We start from the raw sequence: 20,542 nt of genomic DNA on the forward strand, positions 1-20,542 counted from the left end.
CCAAAACGACTTAGTTAAGATTGGAGGAAAAGATGGTGGTTTGTTGTGCACATCCATGTAGCTCCTCCACCTGAGGAAGGCCAAATGTTCAGTGTGCCTTATTTGCACAATAAAGTATTTTTCCGGAGCATTTAGCTGTTGTGCAGACTTCACTCACTTCTTTTGGTAAAACCCTCCCAGGACAGGAACACGTGTTTCCTGGGTTCCTTATGTCCCAGCCATCCACTGATTCTTCTACAGCGGCAGTCAATGTTCATACAGTAATAAATACGTAGAATATATATAAATAAGTGTTTTACTTTTTGTAGCTATATGTACGAATGGTTCATGAGAACAGCCTGGGTATTACTATGTTTACTGCAGTAAATGATCTGAATACTTCCTCCACCTCTGACAAAAACACACACATCATCAGAACAGGGAAATGTGTGTGTGTGTGTGTGTGTGTGTGTGTGAACTCGACCCAATAAGAACAGGGAAGTGTGTGTGTGTGTGTGTGTGTGTTTGTGTCTGTGACCTCGACCCAAACTCTCTGACCTGTTACTGATCAGCAGTGACATTAAAGGGTAACTACTGCTTTTTTTCAACCTGGACCCTACTTTCCTATGTTTGTGTGTGTAAGTGACTTATGGGAGCAACAATCTCAGAAAAAAAGTGGAAAGACGACCCGAAACAGATTATCACAGTTTTATTTTCTTTGTCGACTTTGAATGAATATTTCATCATGTGTAACACAGATGTGGATGTCAAAGATCCTTCATGCTGCCAGGGTTAGAGGTTTAGTTAAAAAGATGAACCGAGATGTTGGAAAGCTGTTTCCTCTGCCGGAACTTCCTCTGACCTCGACCGCCAGGCTGTCAGGTCATCCTGACCCGCTGCTGCTGATTGGGTCAGGGGACTATATGTTCCACTTCCTGTTTGCTGACTGGCATCTCTGGACTCAGCAACAAAAGGGATTAAGAAAGTATGACACGAATAGAAGCCGACAGAGAATACCAGACAAGATTAGGTTTCTTACTCATTTGGGTTTCAAACCGGCAACAGGACGATTTCTAAAGGCCTGCTACAGAGAAATACATTTGCGGTTTTATGTGTTTTTTGTCAGAGCAGGCCTGCTTCCCTCTGGCCCAAAAAGACTTTCCCCCATTGACTTACATCACGAAAATGATATCTGTAAATCAGTGGATGCATTTTTTTCTAGCCTTACAACCGCCGCGAAATCAGTCGTTTCACTTTTAGAATTTGAACCATGTGACTTTCACCCCAGGAGACCGGCGTTCGTGTCCTGTTTGAAAACAAAAGTAAACAGTGAGTTCTTATTGTACTTTTCAACAAAAAAAAACATGAATCTGTGTCACAAGCGTAACCGGAAGTCAAGTAACTGTGATGTGGGAGCAGGGAATGTGGACCCAAACTCAGAGAGCGGCAGGCAGGCAGGAGATGGAGGCGACTCAGGGATTTAATGTGAACAAAAAGCGGCAGTGCAATGACTGGAAAACTCACAAGGAAATGCACAAACTGACGGACTAAACACAGGTAGAGCAAACTGACACACGCAGGAACACAAGGCACAGGGAAGCAACACAAGGGAACGGACACAAACAGATAAGCAACACAAGACGATCTGACAAGGAACAAAGGAAACTCAGGGAGGTAAATAAACTAGGTAACGAGGTAACAAGTAGCAGGTGATACAAGGGCTGGGGAACAGGTGCAAAACAAGGGCGATCAATCGCAAGGGCGGGTAAGCACAGAAAGTAAAACTAGACATCACAAGGGGAAACAAACAACCTTTCAAAATAACACAGGAAATGGGAACAGAAAACATGAAACCAACTAAATACAGAAACTTGACAACACTAGACAACAAGGGTACAAACAAACCATACACAATCACAATGGAACAACAGGAGAAGGAAACAAACATCTCAATAATATACAAAACAGCAACAGAAATATACACAACGGAAATTTAACTTCTGATTTCAACCCGGTTGCGATTCTAGGATCAGACCTTTGAGGGGGGCTCAGCCCCCTAATGAGAATGTGACACGGATACAGTGCCTTGCAAAAGTAATCAGTAATTTCCCTTGCCGAAAATCTCTGAGCTACCTACTGAACGGCAACGTCAGCTGACATTTTTTTAATGATGGAACTAAACCTGACACTTTATAAGTCACGGTAATAACGACCAATTTGACACGATGTTCGAACATTCCGCAATTATAGTTGCTTACGTTTCAGTTTGGGTTCTAATCTGCGCCATGAAATTACCAACTTCTCAACAGCCGCACTCCTGCTCTCCATCTGATAGATTAGAGCGAGACTCAGCCAAAGGCGGGAGTCTGGCACAACCACCTCCGATTGGCCAACACTTTTTATGGGGGCTTGAGCCCTCCCTAAAAAGGGTCTAAAATCACCAATTGTTTAACCCAAACCACGCTGAAAAAAAGTCTGTTGAATTAACATGAAAAAATCATGTATGTACATCGGTTGCACATATTATAGTTATGTTTCGTCAAAATGATTAATTTCTATTTAATATACTTAATACATATTTGTAAAACCAAGTGTATTCAATTATCACATATTAAAGCAACGTGAGATTTGGATGTAAAGTAGTTTTCTGTTCTTTCACCTTAACCCAGGGATGTACCGGGACAAAAATTTGGCCCGGGACTCTGTCTACGTGGGCTACCCAGGTGCCCACGTAGAACATTTTTCAGTAGAACAGTTTTCTTAATAGTATTTATAATGCTACATAATGTAATAGAGATGTAAAACAATACAAACTAATACAGCATTTGTGGTACTGTATAAAGAGAATCTGATGTTGCTAAAGACCTTCAACCCGGGATGTTTTGCACACCTGCCTCCTCAGTTTGCTGACTGCTACATCTGCATGAACAATTCAATTCAGTTTTATTTATAGTGTCAAATCATAACAAGAGTTATCTCAAGACACTTTACAGATAGAGTAGGTCTAGACCACACTCTATAACATACAAGGATCCAACAATTCTAGTAAATCCTAGTAAATCCCCCAAAAGCAAGCATTTAGTGCGACAGTGGAGAGGAAAAACTCCCTTTTAGGAAGAAACCTCGGACAGACCCAGGCTCTTGGTAGGCGGTGTCTGGCGGTGCCGGTTGGGGGTGTGATGAACAGTGGCAATAACAGTCACAATAAAGATAATGGAACAGTGACTAGAAATAGTAGTTGTAGTAGTTCATGGCATAGCAGGGCACTGCAGGGCGTTACAGGACGTAGCAGGGCACAGCAGAGCATAGCAGGGCGTAGCAGGACATAGCAGGGCACCGCAGAGCATAGCAGGGTGTAGCATGTAGTAGGATTAAATGACATCAGTAATTTGTACAATTACCAATGACTATTTAAAGGTAACACAGATTTCTAATTCAGCAGGCCATTACATTGAAGGCAATAGTCTTTTAACTATCCTAATTTCTGTTTTATGAAGGCTCTTTTAAAACGTAATCACACAACTCTTACCATATGTTTTTATTTCTTTTCATAAAACAATTGCAGCCCTTCACACTGCACTTGTACCTTTCCCTGTATCTTTGCTGGTTGCTGCTCCACACTCCTCTTGCCCATAATGTCCCAAACATCGTATTGCACCAATGATGATAGTAATTTCATTAAATGGTCAGTTTGCACCATCTATTGGACAGATAGTAGAACTACATCATCTGATGTGCGATTTCTCTGACACTGACTGGGTTCCTGACACTGGTTTTTCTGACTTGGGCTCTAAAGTTATGACGGCGTCCTCAGATCAGACGCACACAGACACCGGCCTGACCTGGAAGAAAAGTGCAGCTTCTTCTCTCCTGGTGTTTCCTCGACACATGATGGTAGAAAGAGTCTGGAAGTGGACCTGAAGTGAGGTGAAAATCCTACCAGAGGAATGTGTAAATGTCTGATAATCAGGATCACTTTGATCACAGGGAAACATCTAGTATCGAAAACAATATAAAGAACAGTAGAACAGTAGAACTATTCTGAATAGTTGGCTTCAGAGGAATTATCCATCTTTGGATTTATTTTGCTTATGAAGATGGAGAGTTTATCTAGACGTATCTATCCAGCTTATTCCTTGGATATATATATATATATAATATATAACTTTATATGGAAAAAAATAAGCTACATTATATAAGCATAAGTGATATTGTAAAATCTGTGGAGGAAGGGGGGTCTAAATGCAATTGATGTTGATTCAATGACCCAAGTAAAATGGTTACAAAGTTTCCTTAGGAAAGGTACATCTTATTGATCTGATCTTATCTCATTTTATTAATTCTCGTATTGTCTTCCTGTCGACAATGCACTTGCTCTCCGGTTTGGTTTGCCTGTTTGCATAAAGTAGCCTATAAATGATCACCCAATTCTGTGTGACATCTTTTTGGCCAACTTCATAACTTATTACCACTAGTTTTACACTTCTTTATGGAATTGATGGTGAATAAAATTCATTTACATGAAATAACGCCTAATTTTTGAGTAAAATAAGCAGCAATTAGGAATTGTCTTGACTAATAGTTAAGGTCAGAGAAACATGTGTTAATGGATGATCGCAGATTTTCTCCCGGGTAGACCATAAAAGTAGTGATCGTCAATTAGCGTATGGATCCATGTTATTTTGTATGAAATTTGGTTGGAAAGAAAGCCATGTTTCTGACATAGAAACTTTGAAAACGGGTCGAATTTGACCCGAGGACCATACAAGGAGGGTTAAAGCGCAGTGGGTTAAAATCGACTCTTAAAACATTGTTGTTTTATTTTGAAGGGCAGTGTGTAGCGGAAGTTGTGTTTGTGTTTCCGGGTCTCGGAAGATGTTACGACCTCCGTCCGGTTGTTTGCATTTTACGTCGTGATGAGGGTGCGCCAGTGTTTGGTTTCCTGAAGGGAGAAACATCCCAATCTGCTGCATGAGGTTTTAAAACCTGAAACGGAGCTACAAAGAGCAGGTCTGTTTTCTTTCTCCGACCGGAAACGCGTTTACTGCTGTTGTTGCAGGGAGTCCGCGCGCTGAGCTAACGTTAGCCGCAGCTAGCTCCTGCTAACGTGTGTTATCGGATATGTTGTGAGCTCCGTGTTTTCTCAAATGCAGCTCGGGGAGAAGTCTAGGAGAGGCACTTCAACATGGACTCTGTCAGCTGGCCAGCGGAATGGGTGGAAGACGTGTCATATATTATTCTTTAAGTTACCCTGTATGGAAGAAATTCATTGTTGTGAACTGATGCAGCTTTATTTGTATAGCACATTTCAACAGCAAGGTAAGTCAAGTGCTTTACATTAACGAGCTCTTACACCGCCTAAAATAAAATAAGACGGATATTAATACCAAGAATGTAAGGTTTTTCCTCGCTCAGAATGGGCTTTTGAGGAGGGGGACACAAGCGGCATTTCCTGCATTCTGATACTTTTTTTTTTTTAGGCATCAATTTATGGTGAAAACGTTTATATTTATGTCAAGGGTAAAACACAAAATTCTGGTATTAAAACTAGAATTGCAAGCAGTTATGACGGGGTCCAAGAGAAAGTGGAAGGCTAGGAAATAGCTGCAAGGTCTGTAGTAAATTGCAAACTGTACATTTCCCCATTTACATTAATTGAGCAACATTCTTTTTAATAACTTTTGGTCAGGTCTGTCTGGAGATGCTATGTGCCACGATTTGTGAAGATCTGACTCATGGCCTAGGAGTTAGAGCTGTCAGTCTTCCTCTATAATACCATTCAAATTTAATGTCATTTTTGCTGAAATGCAGCCTGTTATAGACCCTTAGCAAACGCGTGACCACGCCATGACGGACGGCAGAATCACCGGAAGCGCAAGCTAAACAGTGTAGTAGACGAGCGGAAAGTTTCATTAGTTTCAATCAGTTTAAAATAAATAACACTAAATAAAAGCTGGGGCCTTCATTTACCTGAACTGCAGAAGGTACCAGGTTTTTATTTGAAGCAGGCTTTTGTTAGAGGCAGGCCTTTATTTCTAATTCCATCTGTTTGATAAGTATAATTGTTTTAAATGAAAAGCCATAGCGTTCCAGTGGACAGATATTATTAACTTTTTAAGAAACATTTGCAAAAATATCACCATATACAACAACAAACGACAAAGCATTTTGGGGTCAGAATTAATGAATTAACACCATGTGTGTCAGTTTGAACCCTGTAACCTATTTATTTCAAATACAGGTACTATAGTATTGCTGGTAGATTACAATAAGAGCATACGGTAGTTTTGTAAAACACATTGCTCATCCTTCTGAGACCGTCATCCTCTGCTAGCACTAAATGAGACCTGTGTTACATCCATAGCTACTGCCAATCTATTGGCACCTGTACGTTACTACAAACTACACTTGGCTGAGAGACACATACAGCTGAATTGACTAAAATAGCGCTAGGACAATAATACTTTACATAAAGTACCATAATTCAGAAAAACAAAGTGTGGAAAAAATCATGAATATATTGTTGAATCTGTTAAAATTAAATTGGTAGAAATGTAGGGTAAACGTACCCATTAAGCCCAGGCACCATTTAAGCCCACTTGCAACTTTGAAGTCGATTTAAAAAAAAAAAAAAAAAGAGGTGGTTGTCTTACGCTACTCATTATTTCATCTAATCTAACAATTTCTTAATTACACATCAGTTTTTGTTGAGAACCAATCACTTTTATCAATGTTGAGCTATGCCAGCCTACATCAGTGCAGTCTCAAGGAGGCTCACATAAAGTCGCCTCAAAACTTTGGTGTTTTGGGACCCCTCAGAAGGAATCTATGTTCAACAATTTACATCCACTAACTTGGTAAGTGCATTCATATTATGGAAATTGAGAGATTAATGATTTGATTGTTGTGTATTATCAAGTAGTTTTTTGCCAATTTGTACTATTTGATTTCATTTGGAAAGATGGGTTTTGCTAGTTTGCGTAGCGAGCTAATCACAAGGTCAAAATATAGCCATACTGATAGATACACTGCCAAAGGATTAAAAAATGTTAAGTATGTACACTAAATGTTTTCTTATTCATTTTATATCAATCTACAAATTAAGACCTAAATGGTTTGGGTGGGCTAAATATGTTTTTTAAATGCCTTTTTTTCAAGGTGGGCTTAAATGGTACAGTGAGCTAAAAAGCAGGTAGTGCAAGCCAACTTTGAATGAAAATACCTTGATAATTCTGAAAGTTTGGCAACAGAGAGACAATTATGATGGGAAGTTTACAGCATATTTAGGCTCCAGGCATATCTTTTATAAATTTATTTCGTTTTGGTGTTAACATATCATCTTTATTTCCCCGGTAGTCACTGTAGAACCATTTAAGCCCAGTATGTTCCATTTAAGCCCATCTCATGTGTTTCAATAGGAAATTCCTGAAATTATGAGTTTGATAGGAATTTCCGATGTAAAGATTTGTAATTTTGTCATTTTTACTGTAATCCTGTGACTTTGATGTTCTTTTACCTTTCTGACGTCATTAACAAGAGTACATCATAGATCACACACTGGCCAGAAGTATTGTTATGTAACCTAATTTGCATAATCATTTGTTTACAGTGAGAAAAATGACATCAAAAAGGAAGAATTACAGCAGTTGTCCTAAAATCATCAGGCATGTCAGAGGTTCATACTTTGCCGGGCTAACCTGCAGGGTGCTGACCCTTTTCACCTGGCAAACCACCAAGAAATCAAAATGCTGTACTTTATGAGCTGTTTTGCAAGTCATGTTTGATATCTGATGTTAAAATGTTATTAGTGCAAGTGATGATGAGTTGGCAAAAGCATGCCAACAAACTTTTTTTTAAATACTTAATATAATGTAACGTAAATGTTAATGTAAGACAGGTTAATGACTTAGTGTCAGGGTTTTTACTACTTTTAAAATTGTTATATTATGAACATTAAAAAAATAAATAAAACCTATGAATGTAACTTATCAGAATAATAATTGTAGTCTTATCTTTTTTCACAAGCTGCTCTTCAAGTTATGTTTGTGGTTTGATGATGGTTGTTATTGGTTCAAGTGACAAATTGGCTAAAGCAAGCCAAACATAACATGAAATGTTTTTTTTAGATACTTGTTAATGTAAGACATATTATTGAATAAATATTTGGTGTTTTCACTAACTCTAAAATAATAATTACTTATATTTTATCAATAATTTTTGTTGTGGGCTTATTTGGAACACATGTGGGCTTAAATGGTGCCACGGTACCAATTAAGCCCATGCCAGACTTTTGACTTTATTTATAAAATATCTTTATTTGATATGATAAAACATACACAAATAAATAAATTTATTTTCAAATGAGAGATTAATCTTACATTTTAAGAAATTATTATGTTAATAAACTATGTCAGTATGTAGGAAAAATAACTGAACTCAGATTTTGGTGGGCTTAATGGGTACGTTTACCCTACATTACGATGAATTTGAATGCACATTATATGAAAGGCACTTAGGAGGTTATCCACACAAATTTTCCCTGGCCTTAATTTGAGGCCGGCCTTTATTTGTCCCTGTTGACCACGCCCCGGTTTTTAATTGACTATCGGTTTTTATTGGAGGAATTAACCGAAAACCGCAGAAATCGAAGATGCTCAGAGAGATGGACGGGCTTGAATTATTCACATTTAGACAGAAAAGATATGTTATATCTTCACCTTTTTGTAAGTTGCATATGTTTTTCTTAAATACAGGCTGGAGTGAACTCGAGGAGGACATTTGATTTTACGTCCATAAAGCGTTTGGCAGTTTGCGGAGAAAACTTCCGGAAGTCCCGTTAACATGGACTCGATCTACAGTGACCACACATACTCGCACTGTTTCAACCATAAAGGTAAGCTGATGTTTACCATTGTACATGTTCAACAAAATTGGATGCAGACCTTTCAGTGCAAAACATCAACAAAAGTGCGACGGAGGCAGGGGTTAAAGTGGGCCGGAACTGCGTTCTGGCACCTTTTGATCAACAAGTTAATTATTCCAATTGGCAGTTTCATACGTCAGTGTTTCCTGTTCTTTTAAAATAGTGCCAAATATCCATTCCAGTGTTTCCCCTGTTCACTCTCAGCAGCGCCACATCGTAAGTCCACGAACAGGCCAACTGTCTGCGGTGAGGGAAAATAGCAAGACAGTCGAGTACCATTCTGTTAAAGTCAGCTGAACAGGTGAAGATCACATGGCCGGTAGCCTACCGGTTACAAACAGGCTCTGTAGCAAACAACACGGTAACATGCTGCTGATCCGGTGTTGATAGCTGAGCTAGATGGAGTGTATTTGGTTCAAACGGATCGGGGATGCTGTTTTGACCTCATTTATCTTGGTGAAGTTAGCTGCATGGGAATGTAGCCCCAGCGTGGGTCGGACTCAGTGTCCAGAATTAACTAAATTAACCCGGCGGAGGTAAAGTACCTCTGCAAAACAGCCTTGGTAAGGAACTATGAAACTACTGCGATACGGCGGCATGCAGTCTAGCAGGTGCTGCCTCGCTGCCATCCAGCTTCAAAATCTCTCCAAATTCACCTCTGAAACAGCGATGCCGTGAAAGTGGTGTTGTATCCAAAGGCAACTAACTTCATGTCAAGATTACCACATTGATCGCCATCTATATTGTGGCTCTTTTCGCCAATTCAGTGCGGCCGTGCTTCAAAGCACTTGACCGACGAATGGGGAATGAGAACAGCTGAGCTGAGATACACTTGAGTATCGCGATATTTTATGTATAAAAAAAAAATATATATATATATATTTTTTTATATAAATGTGTGTGGGTTATGTTTAAACCCCCTACCGCTAGATGGCTATGCTCAGACACACCACTAGTGTCCTTGCCTAACAGTGCCTAGCAGTGCCTGACTTTTGCAGTATATTGAATCGTGACCCATGTATCGTTATACGTATTGCATCACCAAATTCTTGCGAAGACACAGCCCTAATTCCGGGTCTCCTTTGTTCTGTGGATATAGGCCTACTCAAATATGTTTGCCTAGTGGACAATTTGCTTTGTATTGCAATGTTCTTGACAATGGAAAAGCGTGGTCATAACCACTACAGTGCTCAATTACCTATTTGTGAGGGTGAAATAAAATAAAATTTTTCGCCGCGAAGGCTTGAACAGTCTTCTGGAAGACCTCCACCAGACCAGCGGGCGCTTGTTGGATTGTTGTCGGCCTCAGCAGGCGAGGGAGGCGGCTAGGAAGTAGAAGGATGCCGGTCCGGGCTGCTAGCCTGGCTAAGGAAACTACAGTGTTGGGAAGGATACTTTCAAAACGTATTTCGTTACAGAATACAGAATACATGCCCACAAATGTAATTTGTAACGTATTCCGTTACGTTACTCAATCTGAGTAACGTATTCTGAATACTTGGATTACTTCAGGATTACTTCCACATTGAATTGCGTTTTATAAGTGTAGGAATGCAGCTATCACATCCAGCTTACTAAACAGGCCTATAATGGTGTGTTCTTTTTATTCCAACTAGCTGAATGTGTACCTGAACAAGCAGATAGATTATTGTATTGGTAGTCCCGAACTGCATACTACAAAAATCTAACCGCAGTCTTGCTACCACGAGCTAATTTTAGCTAACGTTAGCTAGCATGTCAAACGGGTCTTTAAACGGCTCTGCAGCTAGTAAATCAGCACGTAGGAGAATGTAAAGTCGCACGTCAATGTTAAAATAGCAAGGTGACCAGTAAAACTACAGCAGACGACTACCCTTGGCTAATTAAAAAAATAGCTTACTTTAAGATGCTTCTTCAGGTTGGAGGTGGAGTAATTTGGACGCTGAAAGGAGGTTGGTTGCTGGCAAGCACCGGTTGCACTGCACAGTTATATTTCATTCTCCCTGTTCGTTCTTTAATGTGAAATGCTGTTTGAATTTCCAAGATAGAAACTTATTCCTGCCCTGGCTCTGTCGTGCCGGTTCCGACTCCATTGTGACTGATCACGCAAATAGCTATTTTTTTCGATTTCATATCGGGGCTTCTGGAAAATGCATAGAGTTGCCTTAATTTAGTCAGAGTGAATAAACTCGTGAAACAGAGAAGTATCGTCATGTAATCCATTGATTTCAACAATGTAACTGTATTCTAAATACCAACGATTTAAATTGTAACTGTAACGGAATACAGTTACTCATAATTTGTATTCTGAATACGTAACGCCGTTACATGTATTCCGTTACTCCCCAACACTGGGAAACTACCACACAATTCGCCACTGCAGAGACTCATATTCACCAACGCCAGCACACAAAATGGATATATATGCTACAAATACACATGGAACTGCTGCGTGATGATTATTACCGGAGCCTGGCTGAACACACTCGCTCATCCCAGACGGCAGCTAGCAGCTAAGAGGGTAGGTGAGTTTAAACAATGGCTAAGTTGCTAAATGCATCTTGTTGTCATGTAAGGGCCCTGTTCATGTTGCACAGACATTTTAATTGCATTTTGTGTCTGTTAAGAGGCAGAAAGGCACTCTTTATCCTATGCCCCCATAACTGCCGTTTTAGCTGAGTGGAGCTCTCGGCAGCTGCAGCTGCAGCAGCTCCGTGTTGCTAGCACCGATTCGGCTCGTTTTTTTTTTTTACTATCGGCAGTACTCATATACATATAGCAATCAAGATTAACGTAAAAATTGCCCGGAGTTCTCCTTTTAAGGTAATGTTTATGTATGTTTAATGTATGCCTTAGTTTGAGGTTGTTAATTGCATTTCAGAAAAGGTTTTCTATAAAAACAATGTAATATGGCACTTAAATGCACCTAATATGTTGAGTTTTTTGAGAGATGATATTGTAAGCAATGTAGGCAATAAAAATTTTGCTTTTTCCCAAAAATTAAACCAAACTATTGTATGTTATTGCTCTTCAATAAAAGAAAAGTATTTCTTATCCAATTACTTCTTTAATCAGTGGAATAATCGGTAGAATACTCGATTAATAAAATAATCGATAGCTGCAGCCCTACCCAAATGCTACTTCTTCAAATAAGTTGAGGGAGATGTGCGTCCAGATCACCATCGCGCGGCACTCGCAGAGACTACCCTGCATTATTGAATTTACTATCTTAAACCGTAGGCCTGTAGCGATGCGTCGATGAATTAAAATTACGTCGACGTCAAATTTTTGCGTCAACGCTTCGCAACAGCTCGCCACACACACGTGGGAGACCAAAACATTGCAGAATGGAGAACGAAACAGCAACCTTCTCACATAATTCCCAACAAAGCCCTGCAAAAAGCCCCAATAAAAGAAAGTCCTAAAAAACAGCTCGCCCTAAATCATCGAAGGTAAAAGGTGTCGTTATTTGTGCTCTTTGCCAAATGGAGTTGGCATACCACACCAGCACAACAGCAATTTGGGAGCATCTGAAACGGAGGCACCCCATTGTCACTTGTGAAGGAGACTAACAAGTAGTACTAACGTTGACTAAATTTAATTTCATGTTTGCGTCGGTGGTGCTAGCTAACTATGTTAGCTCTCCGTGCAGTTTGTTCGTGCTAGGTTAGTAGCTAATGTTAACGTTAGCTAGCTACTGGCGCCATGACAGCTGTGTCTAGCTAACGTTAGATATCATCTAATGTTGGCTTGAATGGAAGCTAGCTTACGGCTGCAGAACACAGCTATCTGTAGTAGCTAACGTTAGCTAAGGTGAACGTTAGCTACTAACCTAGCATGAACACACAGAGAGCTAGGATGCGTTTGTTAGCCTAGCACCACCAAAGTGTACAGCTGCTAGATCTAGCTAACGGTAGCAGTCAGATTGCAGTAGCTTTGTACAGGAGAGATTTATGTTGGGACTGTAAAACTGGAATTTTATATTGTGTTAAACACTCTCAGGAATGTCTATACTGTGCACTGCACGGTGTTTTTTTGCACTACAACTTATTCATTTTTTAGAGTTATGAGAGAGTTATGTTTGTACTGCAAAAGAGTAAACAGGCTGGCCTTTCATTTTGTATAACAGTAAAATGATTGTATTTAATTTTGTGTAAAGCAGAAGATTTTTTGCTGTGCAAAACTGTTTAATAAAGTATATTATTAAAAAAATTTTGGTATTTATTTGAGATACATTATGTTTTTTATTAATCGAGCAACAGAAAAATAATCGTCCAATTAGTCGTTTAATAAATAATCGTTTACCCCCAGCCCTATTAAACCGCAATCTGCTTGCCGCCGAAGCCGCCAGACTGGGTGAGTTTCCAGCTGACTTAAAGGGATACGCCAATGCGTTGGCCCACCTATCTACAGCTAGGGGAGACCGGGATAAGCCCTATTTCAACAAACGGTAGCATATTCCTTTAACTACATCACCAGCAGTGATCCTGCCGAGCGTTGCGACGTCTTGCACAAAATCATGTGCAAAAACTAACAAACTAATGTGTGCATCACTAAACAAAACGTAAGTTAAATCCTGCAATTGTGAAACACCGCTGTATTAAACTTTTCCGTGCTGTAAACCAGGCTTGAGTGCTGTGGGACTCTCAGGCTAAAGCAGATTATTAGGAGGACATTTAAATATCCGAGGTGCTATTCCTAAAAATGATAAACCGCAGCTAGGTGAGAAAGAGGAGAGAGAGGGGGGGGTGATATGCAGGAAATCGTCACAGGTCGGATTCGAACCCTGGACCTCTGCGGCGAGGCATAAACCTCTCAGTATATGTGCGCCTGCTCTACACACTGAACCAACCCGGCCACTTATTAGGAAATTTTAACATGATAAAATAAAAAGGAAAGCGCTAAAACCTGTTTCAAGTAATTTCGAATTTCGAATTCCAACAGGTAATTGAAGGGCCTACGAGGATAACTAGTTCATCAGAGACACTGATTGATTTGGCGTTCACAAATAGACCAGAAAGAATAAAAACCTCTTACAATTTGGTCACAGGGCTATCTGACCACAATATGATCCTGATTGTAAAAAAGCTCTCTAAAAAAGGCATCACATTTATCAACCTACACAAAGTGAAATCAGTATATTATCCCTAAAAGTCAGTTACCCAGTCTTGACAATGCAATTAAAGAAATAGACTAGTTGGCGTGTAGATGAAAAATTCCACCCACCAAACATATTTTCTATAGGCCAAAATGTTAAATGCAAAACGATCTATATAAATCAAAATTGTCATCCATCCCTTGTAACACCCAAGGTGGAGCACCAACTGAGAAATCAGAATGGCCCCGGGCCTACTAGATATGCTGTGTCACATGTCCAAGACAGCAAGCATTTGAGTTGTTCATACTGCCATCTGTTGAGAAGAACCAACAACAAACATGGAAGGGTGTTTGTAGATAGATGTTGGGTTGATGTTCTCAGTTGGTGCTCTGCCTTGTCAGTTATTTTTAATTTAGAGAACCCTTTTACAGACCTGGGTCATTTAGACCCTCATCTTCATTAGATGTGTATTCTTGTTCAAAGACTTAGCCCTTTTCCTACCCTAAATCTACACGGGTCAATTTTGACCCATAACGCCAAAGCTGTCACCACGGTTTATAATAAGTTGAAAAAGACCACATGCAAATCATGTTTGAGGTGTGTTCCAATATTAGTATGTTATAGTCAGATTACCTAATTACCCATTGCCGTCATTATTGGAAATGTACTGAGTGATTTTCAAAATAAATTTTAAAGTTAAAAACGGATGGTAAGTTTTAAGATCAAAGTGTTTACATGTAAATATGTACATAATAAGTTAACTATGAGGTGAAAAACAATATTGGATGATAATCATTGTTTTGAGTATTTTGGGTTGAGTCAATGTAATGTATGTCAACGCCATATACAGCAGACGGGTTGCAGACTGATCTCAACAAGTGCCGTATGTATGGCACGCCAATTCGTATGCCATTTTGGCATGTTATTAAAGGGGTGATAGAATGATTATATAGGGTATTTTACACTGTTTCTTAAGGTCTCCTAATGGGGTATGTAACATTGGTTGGGCTGACAATTGCTCGAATGCTATTTTATTAGGCCCTTAACTACCCTGTGAATATGGCTCTATTTGGAACAAGAGCTTTTCTTCCAAATATGGTATGCTAATGAATATTCAGAATGAGCTACGCGCTGATTGGTTTGAGCAAACTACATAGAAACATATGGGAGACTCGGCAGCAGGCCTCATATTTCAGACACTGCAAAGTTATACATTGTTTGTCGTGCTATTTCGTTATTAAATTCACTTCTGAGACTTTTTTAAGCGAGAAATCAACTATATAAAGCTCTAATATGGGCCGTTTTACGAAAATTGATGGCTAATTGCAAATTTGGTAAGACTGTGTGTCGGAGGTCAGCCGCTGGTGCTGCCTCGCCGGTGCTGCCCGGCCTGCCTTCCTTCACAGACCCCGGCCTGCTATGAGGTACTTGGAGCTCCGTCACGGCTGGCAGCCCACAGCAGGGACTACCAACACCGCTGCCCTGACAGAGCTCCAGGGCCTTCAACTCCCCTCTTCCTGCTAGCTAAATGGCCCGTTGTGTGAGAGTGAGAGCGCCGTCAGCGAGCTTGTTACACCAGCAATCTCTTACCACATGTTACACACGTCACGCCACTTATACAAAATCTAACTAAAGGTCTTATAAAGCTAACAACTGTGTCCGATTTCAAGTTAATTAATATTTGTGAAGACAAAGTGTTTCGTTAGCTGCGACTGTCCCTTCAATCCTAGCTATGTGTAGCTACAAACCACGGATAGTTAGCTTCCTTTTCACCTTAATTCGAGTATATTTACAGTTTGAATTTCGTCACGCCACTTACACAACATCTAACTATATGTCTTATAAACCTAACAATGGTGTCCAATTTCAAGTTAATATTTGTGAAGACTAGCTAGCTGTTTCGTTAGCTGTGACTGTCCCTTCAATCACAGCTACAAATCACAGATAGTTAGCTTCCTTTTCGGCATAATTCGAGTATATTTACAGTTTGAATTTCGTCACGCCACGTATACATCTAACTAAATGTCTTATAAAGCTGAAAACTGTCAGATTTCAAGTTAATGAATTTTTGTGAATTCCAGAGGAATTCTAAGAGGAGGCTAGCTAGCTCTCATTGATAGAGCTCCATCCAGCCGCAGGCTCTATCAATGAGACTCACGGACAAGCGGCGTATATTTCCCCAATCGTTTGTTTAAATAACTCAACACATTATAATTACACACATTTAAAAGAGTAACTGGAACCTGTGGTAAGAGAATGCTGGCGTAACAAGCTCGCTGACCGCGCTTTCACTCACATACACCGGGCATTTAGCTAGCAGGAAGAGGGGAGTTGGAGGCCCTGGAGCTCTGTCAGAGCAGCGGCGTTTCGTAGCCCAAAACGGTGACTTTGCGCAGGTATGGAGTGCTGTGGGTTGCCAGCCGTGACTGAGCTACATCTGCCTCACAGCAGGCCGGGGTCTGTGAAGGAAGGCAGGCCAGGCGGCGAGGCAGCTACACAGGCAGCACCAGCCTCTGAACTCCGACACACAGTCGGACAAAATTTGCAATTAGACATCAATTTTCGTAAAACGGCCCATATTTGACCTCTACATAGTTGATTTATCGCATAAAAAAGTCTCAGAAGTGAATTTAATGGTAAAATAGCATATGAACAATGTATACAATTTCTGAGATCGGCACGACCTAGATTCAGAAGACTAACTGATCTCAGGTCAGTTGTGTAGCCTATGCAAATGTTGGGGCGTGACAAAGAGAGAGACTAGAGCCAAATGAGGAGGAGCCGCAATAGTTGACGTCAACTATGAGGCTTGTTGAGATTCGCCCGTTTTCAGTGGCAGTTTCAAATAGTGAGATTTGCAAAGAAAAGAGGTGTCAATGGGATTTAGAGGTTCTATGTATGTCCTAGTTACCCACTAAACTGTCATTATTCAACTATGACAAGGTAAAATCAGTTTTGCATTCTATCACCCCTTTAAGAAGCATAATCGCTTTTCGGACGGTTGGGTTTAGCTAAACAATAACGGGGTTGGGTTTAGGAAAAGAAGAACGGGACGGTTGGGTTTAGGAAACGGAACACGCGGGACACGATGCCCGGTCTCCTGTGTTTTACCCATCCACAACCCCGACCAACCTCCCTATGTGGATTTTCGGGCTTTCATACTACTCGCTAGGGGTGTCACGATACCAAAAATTCAGTAGTCGGTGCCAATACCAGTAAAAGATACGATTCTCGATGCCGATTTCGATAACGCGGTAAAAGAAAAGGATTTTCTAAGATTCCATGTACTTTTACTTAAAACATGAACTTCTTTATTGAAATATTTGAAAAATATCATAACAAGACCTACAAAACATGTGCTATAGAACAACATAATAAAGTGCAATTAATGGTCATAGTGCAACAACTAGTGTCCCCAGACACATTCCAGACTTCCAGGCATCTTTTCAAAAGGTCCTGTGCAAAAGCAACAACAGTGTTTCTAACAGTTGCGTGACCAGTGACGTTACAAACCCCGGGTAAATATGGGAGATGTATTTGAAAGATGGAGACAGCTTAGAGCCCAAAAGGATGCCGAGGTGGCTAATTTCCTCCTGAACAGGTAGCTAAGCATTATCTTCAGGCTAATTTATCACGGCTACAAGGGACGTGCATTTTATGTCATTTCAACATTTGTGTACTCGCATTGAATTATATAGCTAGAATACCCGAGTTGGTTACTTGCCAAAAGAATTGAGACACAGCCAGTAAAGTGATCCCGACGGGTCCTGGCTAACGCCGCCATGCTAACTCTGCTAACGGCTAACGTTACCGGAGGACCAGGCAAGCGGGCCACGGCTGTTTACAACGTGTAGCCTGTTCAGCGCAGACAACGGTGAGTTATTTGAAGCCAAGAGAGGGGAGCTGTAAATCGGGAAGAGAAGACTGTGAGTTTGCAGTGAACATGCTGTTTTTTTAGGTCTGGTAGAATTTATCTCCGTTGACTCTCGTTCATATTTTTTCGAAAGATATCTACCGGACTTCGGCCACTTGTTCGTGACCTCCTACTTCTGAATGTATTGACTTGAACACTCTGAAGCGTATACTGCCCCCATCAGTTCCGGAAGAGGCGCAGCACCGATGCTGCTAACACTGGCATCGGCGATAACGGTGCTTCGAAAAAAAAAATGGGCATCGTCTGTGTTTTGTTATTTTAGAACCGGAATGTATCGCAAGTATCGGTTCTCGTGGCATCCCTACGCTATGGCGTAAATTGACTCGCAATCGCAAGGTAATGTAAGTCAATAGCAATTCAATATCAATAGCGTTGATAAAAATGATAAAAAGAATTTTTGCGTCTTGATAAGGCGCCAAAATGGCATACGAATTGGCGTGTCATACATACGCCACTTAATGAGATCAGTCTGAATCTGATGAAGAGCACTGGTCTTTCGGCTCTGTGTACTCTGCAGGCAATAATTGATTATGGTCTGTCGCTGCATCAAGGCGGAATTGTTTGGTTTGCATCGTGATGCAATGATTAATTTCAATGCCCCTATTGCAAAGCAGGGTGGAAGGAACCTACATCCTTGAGAGTGAATTTAGCTAATTAGCAAAGCATTGTTAAGATTCAGATTAATGCCTGTTTGTTTGTGTTTCAGCTTTACCTTCAGATGTCCAGAAAGTGATTGTTGGCAAAGAACATCAGCAGGAGTGGAGCTCCAGTCTGGACCAGGAGGACACGAAGCACCCACACATTAAAGAGGAACAGGGGGAACTCCGGATCAGTCAGGATAAAGAGCAACTTCAAGGGCTGGAGGAGGCTGATATCACCAAGTTCCCATTCACTCCTGTCCCTGTGAAGAGTGAAAATGATGAGGAGAAACCTCAGTTCTCACAGCTTCATCAAAGACAAACTGAACAGATGGAAACCAAAGCTGATGGAGAGGACTGTGGAGGACCAGAACCAGCCATGAACTCAGATCCAGATACACATTTACAACCGGATACTGACGACGAGACTGGAGACTCTTCTGAACCTGAGACTGATGACAGTGCTGATTGGAAGGAGACCGGAGAACCTCAGTCAGGTTTAAACTCTCTGAATAATGATGAAGTCCCTGTCAGGGGTTTGAGATGTAGTACTGGTGAGAAAGAGGGTTGGAAAATATTTGGCACCAATGGACATCTGAAGAGACACATGAGATCTCTTACAGCAGCGAAACGATTTAGCTGCTCGGTCTGTAAGAAAGCTTTTAAACACAGTGGAAATTTAAGTACACACATGAGAATCCACACAGGAGAGAAACGATTCAGCTGCTCGGTCTGTAAGAAAGCTTTTTTACTAAGTGGAAATTTACAGAAGCACGTGAGAATCCACACGGGAGATAAACCATTTAGCTGCTCTGTATGTACGAAAGCCTTTACATTTAAGCAGGATTTAGATAGACACCTGAGAATCCACACAGGAGAGAAGCCATTTAGCTGCTCCGTGTGTAAGAAAGCTTTTATACAACGTGGGGATTTACATACACACATGAGAATCCACACAGGAGAGAAGCCATTTAGCTGCTCCGTGTGTAAGAAAGCTTTTACAGTGAGTGGAACTCTAAAGGCACACATGAGAACCCACACAGGAGAGAAACCGTTTAGCTGCTCGGTCTGTAAGAAAGCTTTTAAACGGAATGTAAGTTTACAAAAACACATGAAAATCCACACAGGAGCTCCAGGAGTGGAGGCAGAGAAGGAGAGCAGAGAACCTCATTCAGGCTTAAACAATCTGAAAACAAAAGAATTCTCTAAAAGTGATAAGGAATCTAATACTGTTTGGGTTCCAGGATTTACCGATGTAACATTTTTCCAGGATCCAGTGTTCATACTTTGGTAATGTGTGCGGTATTAACAGTGTGTCCCCACGTGTTTAGAATTGACTTGTGGTGGTGGGTGGCGCAGGATGTGACGGCGCGTGCTGGCTGGCTGGGTTCAGTAATAAACTAGTCAAACAAAGGTTTACGAACTATTTATTTAAAAAAAAAAAAAGAATGCTGAAAAGCTGCAGCTACACTGCATTGTTGGCTTCATTGCGTGAGAAGAAGTTGAAGTAGTGAGAATAGTTGAAGTTAGCATGAATTCTATTGAAATGTTGAATAAGACCAATAATGTATGAAACAAAAAGGGAATATTTGAAGGTTTTCTGGAACTACACCACTACTGCCACTATACTGAATTGCTGGCTTAAATGTGTAAGAAGAACTCCAAATGTATGAAAGATGTGGTACATTTTAAGGCTTGAAGGAGTATGAGTCAGATACAGTTGAACATACTTGAAAAAGCAGCTTGAATGTTTGAGAAATGTAGAACACTTAAAGTATTTTCAAACATTTTTAACTCTTAACATGAATCCAACATATTATTAGCAAATATAAATCTCCACTAATGATGGGCTTACTGGCTTATAGGTAAGGTAGTCACTAAGGTAGCCATCCACGTTAGTTAGTTAATTTAATAATTAATCCACCGTGCCACATGTATGTGTTTTAACATTAAAACATGATTTATTAAATTATTCCAACAATTAGGCTTTT

At 40.4% G+C, this 20,542-nt stretch overlaps 2 protein-coding genes across 3 annotated transcripts in view; one reads left to right on the forward strand and one right to left on the reverse strand.

Annotated features, from left to right (window-relative positions):
- Nucleotides 1-20,542, reverse strand: part of LOC120554212 (gastrula zinc finger protein XlCGF57.1-like) — a 443,376-nt gene that overhangs the window by 228,056 nt on the left and 194,778 nt on the right. The window lies entirely within an intron of this gene.
- On the forward strand, nt 4,827-19,997 carry LOC120554238 (oocyte zinc finger protein XlCOF20-like). 2 transcript variants are annotated; one of them, XM_039793009.1, is made up of 4 exons: nt 4,828-4,989; nt 5,133-5,298; nt 8,733-8,872; nt 18,620-19,997. In XM_039793009.1, the coding sequence occupies exons 3-4, from the start codon at nt 8,821-8,823 to the stop codon at nt 19,843-19,845; spliced, it is 1,278 nt and encodes a 425-aa protein (XP_039648943.1). In that variant the 5' UTR covers nt 4,828-4,989; nt 5,133-5,298; nt 8,733-8,820; the 3' UTR covers nt 19,846-19,997. The 2 variants fall into 2 exon arrangements, with proteins under 2 accessions (XP_039648944.1, XP_039648943.1); XM_039793010.1 differs by lacking the exon at nt 5,133-5,298 and having other exon boundaries at nt 4,827-4,989.

Source organism: Perca fluviatilis, chromosome 24, assembly GCF_010015445.1.
Source record: "Perca fluviatilis chromosome 24, GENO_Pfluv_1.0, whole genome shotgun sequence".
Lineage (NCBI taxonomy): Eukaryota > Metazoa > Chordata > Actinopteri > Perciformes > Percidae > Perca > Perca fluviatilis.

What these genes read in the sequence shown, in the direction of transcription:
- LOC120554238 (XM_039793010.1), top strand. Translation starts at nt 8,821, where the DNA reads ATGGACTCGATCTACAGTGACCACACATACTCGCACTGTTTCAACCAT. An exon ending in GCACTGTTTCAACCATAAAG is followed by an intron (nt 8,873 to 18,619) that starts GTAAGCTGATGT and finishes TTTGTGTTTCAG; the next exon opens with CTTTACCTTCAGATGTCCAG.